The sequence below is a fragment of the Amphibalanus amphitrite genome, unplaced genomic scaffold (assembly GCF_019059575.1).
Source record: "Amphibalanus amphitrite isolate SeventyFive unplaced genomic scaffold, NRLGWU_Aamphi_draft 001826F_arrow, whole genome shotgun sequence".
NCBI classification, from domain to species: Eukaryota; Metazoa; Arthropoda; class Thecostraca; order Balanomorpha; family Balanidae; genus Amphibalanus; species Amphibalanus amphitrite.
The window spans coordinates 52,095-64,559 of NW_024883319.1; the positions used below are offsets into that span (position 1 = coordinate 52,095).

Genomic DNA, 12,465 nt, shown 5'->3' on the forward strand with positions numbered 1-12,465 from the left:
AACAATGAGAATCTGTAAACACGCGTAAAAAGCGATAAAGATCGCTGAATATCTATCAGAACTATAAGGGTCATTTTCCATCAGGTCATGAGGGCACTGGAGGTCCACAAACAAAGAGCTATCAAGAAATGTTTCCTGGTTTTTATAATTTCACTAATCGGCGCCGCACAAACTCGGAATAGAGCTACAGCGCTTCTGTAAAGCGCATTCGAATTATTTCCAAAGTTTATGTGGACAAAGTTCTCAGATGTCACCTAGGGTCAGCGGTTAGCCTTCAGAGGGCCAAAACTCCGTTTTTGAGGGACACGTTTTCCTGTAATGTCTTTTCTCACCAAGCTTGTTATGCTCCCTTTTACCAGCATTGCGTTTCTCGTTGAGAGATGTCGAATGAACTATAACTTGACCTGAAAATGTCAGTTTCAAAATTGGACCTGAGGCTAAAGTCATGGAAAAGCCTATGCTGTCAGCATAGGCGGCGGAAGGGGGAGGGCACCGGGGCACCGTGCTCTCCTTTGATTTTGGCATTTTAACATTAGCCCTATGGGCTTCGCATGGAAAGAATGGGACCAAAAGTTGGCGGTACCTCCCCCCCCCCCCTAATTGAAGATGTTCCGCCGCTACTGGCTGCCAGGCCCATGTCACTCCGCTTTTGATGACATCCTTAGGGGGCCTAAAGACAACAATGGCGCAGGATGCGTCACACGCACAATCGCTTCCAAGCTACTTGCCATTTGCCAACAGCTGCCATTTTTAAAATATTAATTTCAAATCAAGTTACAAATAATAACCAGTATAACGCCTTTTGGGGCGACCAACGGAGCGAGCGAGAGGGTGAGTCTTGCACGTGCGAAATTTCGAGGGGGTACCTCCAACTGACTTTAGCACGGCACCCTACTGACCGGTTTCTAGCGATGTGCCAAATTTGAGCACAATCGGCCCAGCCGTTCTCGAGATCTGGGGGCGGCACCCTGCACGTGCGCACGTGCAACATGGGTCCCAACTGACTTGTGCATGGCACCCTACTAACTGGTCCCTAACCGTGTACCAAATTTGAGCGCCATCGGTCCAGCCGTTCTCGAGATCTGGAAACGACCCCTGCACGTGCGCACGTGCAGCAGCACCCCAACTCTGGCACATGGATATGCAGTGCCTAGTGGGTGCCTACCTACATGCCAACTTTCAGCGCAATCGGCCAAGTAGTTACCGAGATATTGCAACAATTACAAAACTGACACCTCTTCGTTTTGCACGTGGCACGTGCATAAGGGGTCACCCACATGCATCGGGAATAGTCCAATACTTGGTAGAAGGAATGAAGCTACCGTACAAAAATTACCGCGTGTAAATCGGTCAAGTGGTTGCTGAGATATAAGCCTCGCAAAAGCGTCCGCACGGCCGGCCGGCCGGCCGGCCGGCCGGCCGGCCGGCCGCTCATACTCAGAAATTTCTGTTAATCTAAGGAAAGACTACGCTCGCTTCGCTCGCTCCGTAATAAAAAACATTTTAATAAAGTTGTGAATTAAATCGAAACCTTATCTAAAAACGTACTGAAGAAATATTTATTCATAGTAAAAAATAAGTTTAATGCGCTCTTTACGTTGCTTTCCTGCTACTGCAGAGGGTTTTTAAATCGTCTATATCTTCAAAGCCGGCCATTTCTTAGCATATTGCTCCTCTTTTTGTCGCTAGAAAATGGGTTGGGCTTTCCATTGACATCAATGGTTGAGCGGTATGTGTAAAGTGCTATTGATAATCTTCAAATGAAGCTATAGTCACTTTGGCAAAGGAATGGAGTACCACTTGCGAGCATCAGGGGTGACGTCACTCAGGATCTGTCTCGGATTCGTCGGCGGGGGAATGACTGTACCTTCTATAGATGGCCTTGCATGCTACAATCAGTCAATTTGTACCATCGAGCTGAACGCATCTGTGATCTGAGGTGCTTGCATCGCTCTAGCATGTCTCTACATATCTAAATTTATTGCCAAAAACTGTTGGATACTTTTCATGACCTAAGATGACATAAGGTGCAAGGGCATACAGAGGGGCCAAGGGTACAATCTTCCAATTCAGTATGCCATGTGCATTGTGCACCTATGTCCCAATGTTTGAGTGTTAAGCTTGACTTTCGTTTTAAAAGAAGAGCAGTTCAATCGTATCCCGCCCGTTTGACCGTCAGACGCTTGGTCAGACGAGTGTGCTTGCATTTTTTCCAGTTTTTTTTTCGACAGGCGTTTAGCAGATATCGACGGATAGTTTTGTGGTTCGCTGTTTTGCGCTCCTCAAGGGATTCGAGCAGGGTCACGGATTCCAGCGTGTGTTCCACACGCACCTGGTAAGAGCTGGATGGGGGCCTAACCCAAATGCACCCGACCCACCTGGTAGGGGTTAAAGCGGGGCCCAGCGCTGAGGCATCGGCCGCTCCAGTTCCTGAAGTCGGCGCCTGGCACCAGTTCGTTGACGTTCCAGCGGTGCGCGCCGGTACCGTTCATGGAGCCGTCGTTGTAGAGCAGGCCCTCCAGGAGGACGGTGGTGTCCTCCTCGGGTGCGTCCTCAGGCTGCAGGAACAGCACGCGGCCGGCCAGCGGGAACCGGAACACGGCGGCGGCCGTCACCATCGGCCGGCTGTCCTGCAGGTTGGCGCACACCCACGGCGCGCCCCCGGCGCCGCCCTCGCCGCCGCCGGCCGCTGTGATCACCAGCGAGCGGCCGACCACCGAGCGCGGCCCCCACAGCGGCAGACTGAAGTCGGACACCTCGGCCTCGAAGCTGTCCAGCCCGGTGAGCCGGCCGTGCTTGCCGCTGAGGTCTCCCAGCGGGTAGCGGTCGCCGGTGGCGCCGCCGGCCGGCTCCGTCAGCTCGGCGTCCACCTCTGTCGGGTTGTAGACGGCGCCGACACGCTCACAGGGCGCCGTCCGACGCACGGCGCGCGGCGGCACCGGCAGCGAGTGCACGCCGAACGTGTCGGCCCGGCCGGCCAGGCCGCTCACGTTCAGCCGCAGCCGGGTCGGCTCGAACCGCGAGCGCTGGCTCAGCTCCACCACGCCGTGCACACCGTCGTACGAGAGGAACGCGCTGGCGGTGCGCCGCTGCACGGGCCGGATTTTGGCGCAGGCCAGGATCGAGTCCGGGTAATCCTTCTCGTAGAGCACCAGGTAGGCGCTGCGGTAGCCGCGCCACGGCGGCAGCTCCAGCCGGTCAGAGGTCCAGAACTGGCGCGTGAACCGAGATCGCCGGCTGGCTACCTTGATCTTGCCGAGCCGACTGAGCAGGTCGCCGGCCTTGCAGAGCTCCGGGGTGTCCTCGGTGCACTGGGCCGGGTCGGCGCTGTGCGGGTCGTACACCAGCTGTAGGAAGTTGCACGTGCCTCTGCTCTCGTCTGCGCAACACATTAAACAAAAAAAGGTTAACGTATCACATACCAGTAAAGAAACTGCGCACAGACTTACAAAACGCTTGCATGGTTCCTGTAGGCGAGGCTGGTTATTTGAAAATTATTCCCCAATACATGTATGCTTCGCACATGACTACGAGCAACTGTCGATGTAACTAGAGTTGACGTAGACGGTCAGTCATGAGTACTGAGCATGTTTCAAGAGAGCGGGTCGCAGGCGGTTCGCGGTCGCCTCCGTCACCGTACCGGCGGCCGTGGTGAGCACGTCAGTGACCATGACGCTCCAGCCGTGCTGGGACGAGGTGGGCACGCTGCTGCCCGAGTGCGCCAGGTCGGCGTGCAAGCTGGTGTAGCGCGTGCCGTTCACCCGGTACTGGCGGATGAACACCGCGCCCGCCACTGGCGACTGGAAGCGCGCCTCGGCCACGTCGTACTCCAGGTCAGGCGCCTGCCGGACAGCGGGGAGCGGTCACAGCCGAGCAGACACAGCGGAACAGTCGCTGGCTGGGAAACAGTTGCAGCAGGACGGCCGCTGACTGGGTCACGATTTCGATTTCGTTTGTTTCCATGGTGATGGGTGATAATATTGGCTGCAGGGCGAAGCAACAGAACAGGTATTGAGGACTGTACAACAGAAAAGACACGGGTCATGAGTCGCTGAAGTCGCGGTCACAATGTCATAGCGGCGAACGGTTTGTTTCACACATTGATGGTTCAGCACCTGTATTGTAGAGCAGACGACCCTGGGGCCTTCCAGCTTGATGCTGCGACCCAGGATGGTGTCAGTGCTTAATAGACTGATTTCGTTCGTTTCCATGGTGATGGGTCCATCGGAGGGCAACTGGATCTCTTCCAATCCCTCCAGCTTGTTAAACCTGGGAACGTTTTCAACATGATCTCGTTTGCATTGCATGAGTGTAACGAGTACGCATTCGTAACTACACCCTACAAGACATGCCGAATTGTTTTGCCCTCAGCTATGTATTTGACATCTCGAAATACTTACAAAGTTTCAATGCCATGGCACAAAGTGCATATATTCGGACTCATTTCGAACGTTGAACCCCCTGCAGCTTGTCCCTTCCCGGCGCACTCACGGTTTGCCGGTGACGCTATCGTCGCAGTAGTCGTCTCTGGTGTAGTCGGCGGGGAACTCGCTGACCCGCAGCCGGTAGCTGCCGGCCGCCTCGTCCTCCATCAGCGTCACATCCACCGTGATGGTGACGTTGTGCGCCGGGCTGGCCTGCGACAGCCGGATGGTGCCGCGCAGACCGCGCCACGAGAACGGCGCCTCGGCGGTCACACCGTCCGCGGCGGCGGCGGCACCGCCTGCCACGCGGGGACAGCGCCGGTCAGCTCAACACACAGTGGCAGTGTGTGTGTCGGCAGGGACCAGGGCGTATTTTAACATGTTAACTGGGTCGGCAATTGCCGACCCAGTCACGGAGAATGCCGACCCAGTGACAGCCGTTTGCCGACCCAGTTGCCGCCCCCTCTAGGATGCAGCACGCACATGCAGGCTAGGTGCCGTCATTCATAGTGAGGCTGCTGCCCTCCAAAATGATAATGCCGCCTCTTAAAGTGAACCAGCCGTCTATAGAAACTAGAAAGTGATCATCCCGCAACTCAATGTGACAGTGCCGCCCCTAAATCTGTTAGTGGCCCCACTCAATGTAATGGTGCCGCCCTTCTAAGCATCTGTGGAGCCCCTCAATGTGATGATACCGCCCCTCAAGAAGATGATGCCGCCCCTTTCAGTATCGGTGGCGCCCCTCAATGTGATGGTGCCGCCCTCAAAGTGCCGGTGGCGCCCCTGAATGTGATGGTGCTGCCCGCCAACGAGTCGCTGGCGCCCCTCAAAATGATGCTGCCGCCCCTAATAGTGTCAGTGACGCCCTTCGAAGTGTCGGAGGAACCCACCAATATGATGGTGCCGCCCCTCTAGATATCCACATAGCCCCTCATTGTGATGGAGCCGCCCCTCAAGCAGATGATGCCGCCCCTCAAGAAGATGATGCCGCCCCTGAATGTGATGGTGCTGCCCGCTAACGAGTCGATGGCGCCTCTCAAAATGATGCTGCCGCCCCTTAAGTGTTAGTGCCGCCCCTTATAGTGTCAGTGACGCTCTTCGAAGTGTCAGAGGAACCCACCAATGTAATGGTGCCGCCCCTCTAGGTATCCACATAGCCCCTCATTGTGATGGAGCTGCCCCTCAAGCAGATGATGCCGCCCTCAAGAAGATGATGCCGCCCCTTTCAGTATCGGTGGCGCCCCTCAATGTGATGGTGCCTCCCTCAAAGTGCCAGTGGCGCCCCTAAATGTGATGGTGTCTCCTGTCAACGAGTCGGTGGCGCCCCTCAAAATGATGCTGCCGCCCCTAAAAGTGCTGGTGCCGCCCCTTAAAGTGTCAGTGGCGCCCTTCAAAGTTTTGGAGGAACTCATCAAGTCATCAGTCATCAATACAATGTTGCCGCCCTCTAACTTTCTGTAGCGCCCCTCCATATACATAATGGTGCCGCTTCTCAAACCATCCGTGGCGCCCCTCAAAGTGATGGTGCCGCCCCTTACAGTATCGGTGGTTTCTCCTCAAAAGTCAAGGTGCCGCCTCTCAAAGAAATGCTGGTGTCCCTCGAAGTGTCGGAGGCGCTCCTCAATGATGTTGCCGCCCCTCAAACCTTCCGTAACGCCCCTCCACGTCATGGTGCCGCCCCCCAATGTGCTCATGGCGCCCTTAAATGTGATAGTAACGCCGGTCAAAGTGCTCCTGGCAGTGTCGGTGGCGCCCCTTATAGTGTCGGTGGCGCCCCGAACAGTATCGGTGGTGCCCCTCAAAGTGATAATGTCACCCTCAAACAAACGGTGGCGCCCTTCGAAGTATCGGAGTCCCTAAATATCATACCTATTGCCACCCATTAACCATCTGTAGCGCCCCTCCATATGATGAAGCCGCCCCTTAAAGTATCCGCGGCGTTCCTTAAAGTTACAGTGCCGCCCCTTACAATGTGGGTGGCGTCCTCAAAATAAAAGTGATGTTGCCCCCCCCCCCCGAGTAATGTTGGCGTCTCTTCTTTAAGTATCGGAGGCGCTCCTCATTTTCAACTGCTCACATGGCGCCCTTCAATGTAATGGTGCCACCCCTCAACGCTCAAAGAGATAATTGCACTCCTCACAGTGTCGGTGGTGTCCCTCAAAGTGGTTTAAGTGCCCTAAAAAAAAATTGGTGGCGCGCCTCAAAATGATGCTGTCGTCCCTTAGCATATCTGCAGCGCCCCCAAAATGATAGTGCCTTCCCTTAACCGGCGCCGGGCTGAGGTTGTTTGAACCCCCCTCCCGACCCCTATAACTTGGCTACTTGGGCCACGTAGCGACACGCGGTAATCGGTATTCGAAGGAGTGTCAAAACTACTAGGGTTAGTTGGTTAACCGTACTTTGGTTAGGTCAAGTCAAATGTCAAATATCAGGTGACCAGAGGTCATCAAAGGTGAAATGTGGGTGAAATGTTGTCTGTTTAAACATTTATTGACAAATTGGCGCATAACTCGGGGAAGAATAGAACTACAGCACCGCGAAAAAGCGCATTCGATAGCTCTTCAACGTTCCTATAAAGTCCTCAGACTTGACCTAACATCAACGACTTAACCTCCAGAGCACAACTTGTTTAACCCTTGTCGGGCCGGGGAGGGTTAAAGGGGACAGTGGACCCCCTCCGCTCCTCTACTGAGCTGTTTTAATGAAGAAGCTTTTTACTTTAATAATTATTGACTCACGAAAGTTATGACATCGTTTTTTTCAGTACTGCGCTCCTCTCGTCGAGATGCGTCGAATGAACTATAATTTGACATTCAAATGTCATTTGGGAAATTTGAGCTCAGGTCCAGATCATGACCTGACTGGTAAAGGTCATGTTGCATATCAGTCGATTTGTATCGTCAAACTGAAATCATCTAAGGTGTTTTCATCGCTCAGGCATATCGCATGTCTCTATCAGAAGTTATTAAAAAAAAACCTGCTGGAGGCCTACCAATCCATGACCTGACATGACCTCAAGGACATAACGAGGGGTCGTGGGTGGCATTTTTCCGATTAAGTGTGTCATTTTTAATTGTTTTCTGATGTTTAAATTCGTTAACTTTGACATTTGTCTACCTATAAAAAGAGGCACATGCCCCGACTTTCTCCCATTTCCTTATACCTAATGGAAGGGTCGCAAAATTGTCCTTACCTTTGGTCAAAGACATCGCAATTTCGAGACTTACATTTTATGTACTTACAGTGACACACTGTTTGTCTTATCAATCGCTGAAGTTATAAAGGGATCGTTCAGTCGGTATATCTATGGTGAGCATTTGCCTGTTCCGTAGCTCAGTTGGTAGAGCACCGGACTCCCCGCATTGTCTCCGCTTGCGTTTTGTCCGCCGGCCGAGCCGGAGAGAAAGTTACCGAGTGAAGGTCATTCAAATTTCAAAAACTCAATGACAATGTCACTGGGGTCACCAAAATGTTTGAGTAGGTAGGTATAACATTCATTAACTGGGGGGGGGGGGAGGGATGAACTTATCTGTGCAATACGCTGTTCATTACGCGAGTAACTAATAAATAAAAAATGTATGAGTTCATCCTTACTCCACCCGCTCTCCCTCTCCATAAAAAGAGAGTTTAAATGTGTTGCATTTTATTTATACCTATGCAGAAAAATAGAGACGTCTAAGGATATGGCCGAATATCAGCGACCCTTGCTGTGTAAGCAATGAGGTATGACAAGTGGGGGTAATGGCCCCGTCCAGCGCCCATAAAGTGGGCCCCACTCGCGCGACCTGCCGACCACTGTTCTAGATAGAGCCATAAAACGCGTGAATGTTTTAAGCTTGACGATACGGATCGACTGGTATGCAACATGTTCTATTTTTGGTGAGGTCATGAACCTGACCTCAGGTAAAATTTCAACATTATTTTTTTTTTGTAAAATCAAATTATATTTCATTTATCGCATTATGATGAGAGAAAAACTATATCCCGGAAATACCGCTGAGCTTAGGTTGAATCTGAAATCATTACTTAGAAAGAGTTATAAAAGAACCGTCGAACGTGTCTTTTTTGGTCATTAAATATCAGTAGGTATGCCGCCCCCTCAGATGCCAAGTGCCGCCCCTATGAGTGCAAAATGCCGCCCCTAATTGTGATTGCCGACCCAGTGAAAATCCCTTAAAATACGCCCTGGCAGGGACAGTGCGGGTCAGTTCAGCACACAGTGTCCGAGTGTGGCTGTGTGCCCGCAGTGGGCAGTGATGATCATCACACTGTGACAGTTATTGACTGTGTGTCGGCAAGGACAGTGCAGGTCAGCTCGGCACACAGTGTTAGTGTGTGACTGTGTGTCACGCAGTGACAGTGCTGATCAGCGCGCAGTTTCAGCGCACGTGTTCGTGGAGGCATTGCGGGCCAGCACGCAGTGTCTCTGTGTGTCTGTGTCACTGCGCATCAGCACATACAGTGCGAGTTAATTTCAGTGTAATGAACCAAAGAAGTAACCTTCAGTGGGATCACCTCTACATAGACTTTGATATGAGTTATGACATCAATAATGGAGCAACTTGGTGAATCTCGAGATGTGCAGTAAGACAGAATGACCGGAACATTCAGCACCTAGCCGGGGCTATTCGGAGGAAGCATTACGACAGCGTATCTCTGCTTCGCTGATCGGAAGCTCCTTCAGAGGCGCTGTCACCTCCTTTTTTAGCCCGCGCCCCGTTGGGTTATGCCGAGCAAAGCTGGGCTGTTGGGGGGGGGGGAGACATTTGGGCCCCCCTCTAAGATCTCGAGAACCACGCAACATAGCGACAAGCAGCATTCAACGGTGCTATTCAACCAATGGGGAAGTACCTTGTGACGCAATTTCATTGACCTAGGTCAAACAGATGACGTCACAGGTCAGTTCAAATGAAGAATTTTCACCGTTTACAGGCATTTCAAGAAATGTGTTGTAAATCGAGTAAAATGCAAGTCTTTATGTGGGCGAGGATGGATGACATGATTATTATTAATATAACGAGGCTTGAAATGATCTCACGCATGTCAAAGTGCTTTTATTTTAGGCAAAATAAATATCTAAAACAGTAAAACTTGATGATGGCGTAATGCCGAAAGCTTGTTTTACTGTTTTAGATATTTATTTTGCCTAAAATAAAAGCACTTTGACATGCGTGAGATCATTTCAAGCCTCGTTATATTAAAATGCAAGTCTATTGAAAATCATCGACGGGGAATTGTTCTTCAAACACATATCTTGCTAGTTGAGGTCACTGATACCAGGTTTGGTCACAGAGGTCAGGTCACTGCAAGGGTCATAATTTGAAAATATGTGATGCATGTTTTATGGTCCACTTTACATCACAAATGCGATTATGTGGGTCAGGCAACCTTTGGGCCTTGGGGCCAGTTAAGGTTCTGTTCTGGTAAAGGTCAGCAGAGGCGGATCCAGCTCAGAGTTTTTTTTTTTTTTTTTGGTGGGGGGGGGGCAAACCATAACAATTTATCGATTCTTTCCATGCCTCGTCCATAGGCGTAATGTTAAAAATATGCCGTTTGGGAGGGGCAAATGCCCATTTTGCCCCCCCCCCCCCGGATCCGCCACTGAAGGTCAGGACAAGGCCAGGTCAACTTAGGTCAAATTTTAAACTTGATATTTTTGCATAAAATGGGTATCAATTCGATGCAGCTGGTCACGGGGAGTCTAATGGTGGTCTTCGTTTTGCGCTACGTGGTCTAGAATCGCTAACAATTGAATTAAAAAATGACATCATCAATCTGAAGTTTTTTTTCGCTATAACTTGGCCAAAAAAGGAGATATCGATCTCAAATTTGGTATGTCGATAGAAGAGCGCAGGGACTATCATATATATTCCGTTTTTTACGAAATGCGAAATAAATTGCTTTTTTTGCTATTTTATAACAAAAATCAGTTTCTAATTTATGGGGGTCTAAATCACAAAATTTTGAAAATCCGAGATAGCAGTTTTGTTGCGTTGTCTTTTTTTCTACACGACCGTATAAAGAACTTTGAAATTGCTTTTTAACTGTAGCTTTTGTGAGCATTTCAAGATAAGTTTTTTTGCTCATTTTTCTCAAACATTACCTCAGTTTGACCTTAAGATCTCCTGACCTAAGGTGACCTTAGACTTGAAATTTTGTGTGAAAATATCAAATTGATGTCAGGGAAGGTACTGAAAATTTGGCGGCTCTGCGCGCCGCCGTTTTCTTGCTATTAAGAAAAAACCACAGGGGGGCCATTTTGCTCTCCCCCCCCCCCAACGGGGCGAGGGTTTAACACTCATATGACTGGGAACGGGTAAAGAAAGAGGCTGTATTGTGCGCATTTACATTACAATGCCTACATTGCCTTTCAACCTACGGAACGGATTGAATGGAACGTTTCGAAAGCAAAAGTAGAAAAGAAGTCTTGGGCGCTGTGAAAACCTGGACACGCGTTTGCAGCAAACTTTCCAGCGACGGCGCGGACCGGTCCCACCAGCGCGGCTCTACCTCTGCCGCTGCCGGCGACTCGCCGCCCGCTCGCCCGCTGCCGGCGACTCGCCGCCCGCTCGCCCGCTGCCCGACTCGCCGCCCGCTCGACCCGAGCCGGTCATTTGCGCCGAACTGCATCCTCTCTATGGGTACGATGGTGAGCCCTCCGGGCACCCCGGCTTGTCCTGATTTAGGACAATGCTGACGATGGAATTCCGAATTCATATGGTTTTCAGGGGTTCATTTTTACCCGTGGCTGACATTACAATATTTTGCCTGTATTCTAGACTGCCTGTAGTTGCCCAGTGCGATTACCCCAGTTATGCGTTTGGGTGCTGCCGGTAGAGTACTATGCGTTGTGCGTGCAGTCTCATCGACTAGGTAATATCGCCATCATGAGATCTCTCCCAGTTCAGCACTGGTGCCTGGACCGCTCTGATACCGGACTGAGGCAAGGTCAGCGGGGAAACGGGTGGGGCCGTCCGAGACGCACCGCCGACCCCCCCCCCCCCTCCCTCCGGGGCGGCGGCGGTGGGCACTTCCCGGTCCGCTGTGCAAAGGGTCCGCTCTGGAATATGGGGGTGAAATCGCTTACCTACTAGAAGTAAGCGTGACACAAGGAATATGAAATATGTGGTGGAGACACAACTACATGACTTATCGATCAAAGCTCAACCGAGTCGTCATTCCGAGGTAAGCGATGATATCTGTAGAAATCGGAACGACTGGGATGGAATTGTAACTCACCGCATGAAAAGCAGAAAGAAGCTTAAAGTTAGCAAAATATGGCATCGTGTTTCACATAACATGAATATCCGACAAATGTATTTTATTCACACAACACGCATTCGAAGTTCGAACAAGGAGAAAGACTCACCTTTGCCATGAGCTAATTGATGCCTCGATACGCATAGGTTCGGTATATTTGACGTATGTACTTGAAATGGCATGCTGGGACGAATCCCGTCCGTCACTGTGACTCATATATAATTAACATCTCTCCAAAGCCCGATTTGTCACATCAACCCCGTTCCACTCACAGCCTTCGAATTGCCTTCGACATTGAGCCGAGCGCAGGTAACAACGACAGCTTTATGGCCCGTTTCCCAGGTAGCACCTACCTGTCGATAGGGTGCATAGCACCACAACGGCGGTCCAAATGCGATCCAGAGGCGACATCAGCTCGCCTGATCCCACTACCACCACCACAGGCGCTCCGGTCTGACTAACGCAGATCTCCCTCCAGCTGGTCGGCGCGCCGCCTGGCCACTTTCTCTTCCCGGACGGAGCCTGGAGGTCAGCGGACGTGCTGCCATCTGTTGGACAGGTGTGCACTTCTGCTGCGGCTCGGAACTCCAGGCGTCCCTAAGCAGCCCTGTTGCCTGTGCAGTGTGCAATGTGCATTGCGCAGATTGAGCAGAGAAAAGGTCAATTGAGTTCACATAATATTTCTAGAGGAGCAGGAATATGTTATTATACAAATAACCAGTCACGTGATTATCATCGGAATAATGATAATTGAAACTGGATCAACGAATAGTCACGGCGC

At 51.1% G+C, this 12,465-nt stretch overlaps 1 protein-coding gene across 1 annotated transcript in view; it reads right to left on the reverse strand.

Annotated features, from left to right (window-relative positions):
• Positions 1-12,165, reverse strand: part of LOC122375378 — a gene marked incomplete at its 3' end in the record, with an annotated part of 53,100 nt that extends 40,935 nt beyond the window's left edge. Inside the window, exons 1-5 of the mRNA XM_043354730.1 lie at positions 12,038-12,165; positions 4,492-4,723; positions 4,116-4,269; positions 3,641-3,842; positions 2,379-3,379 (exon numbers count right to left, since the gene is read on the reverse strand). Coding sequence (XP_043210665.1) covers positions 2,379-3,379; positions 3,641-3,842; positions 4,116-4,269; positions 4,492-4,723; positions 12,038-12,095 — 1,647 coding nt within the window. The remainder of the gene's footprint in view (positions 1-2,378; positions 3,380-3,640; positions 3,843-4,115; positions 4,270-4,491; positions 4,724-12,037) is intronic.
• Between the last annotated feature and the right edge of the window lie 300 nt (positions 12,166-12,465).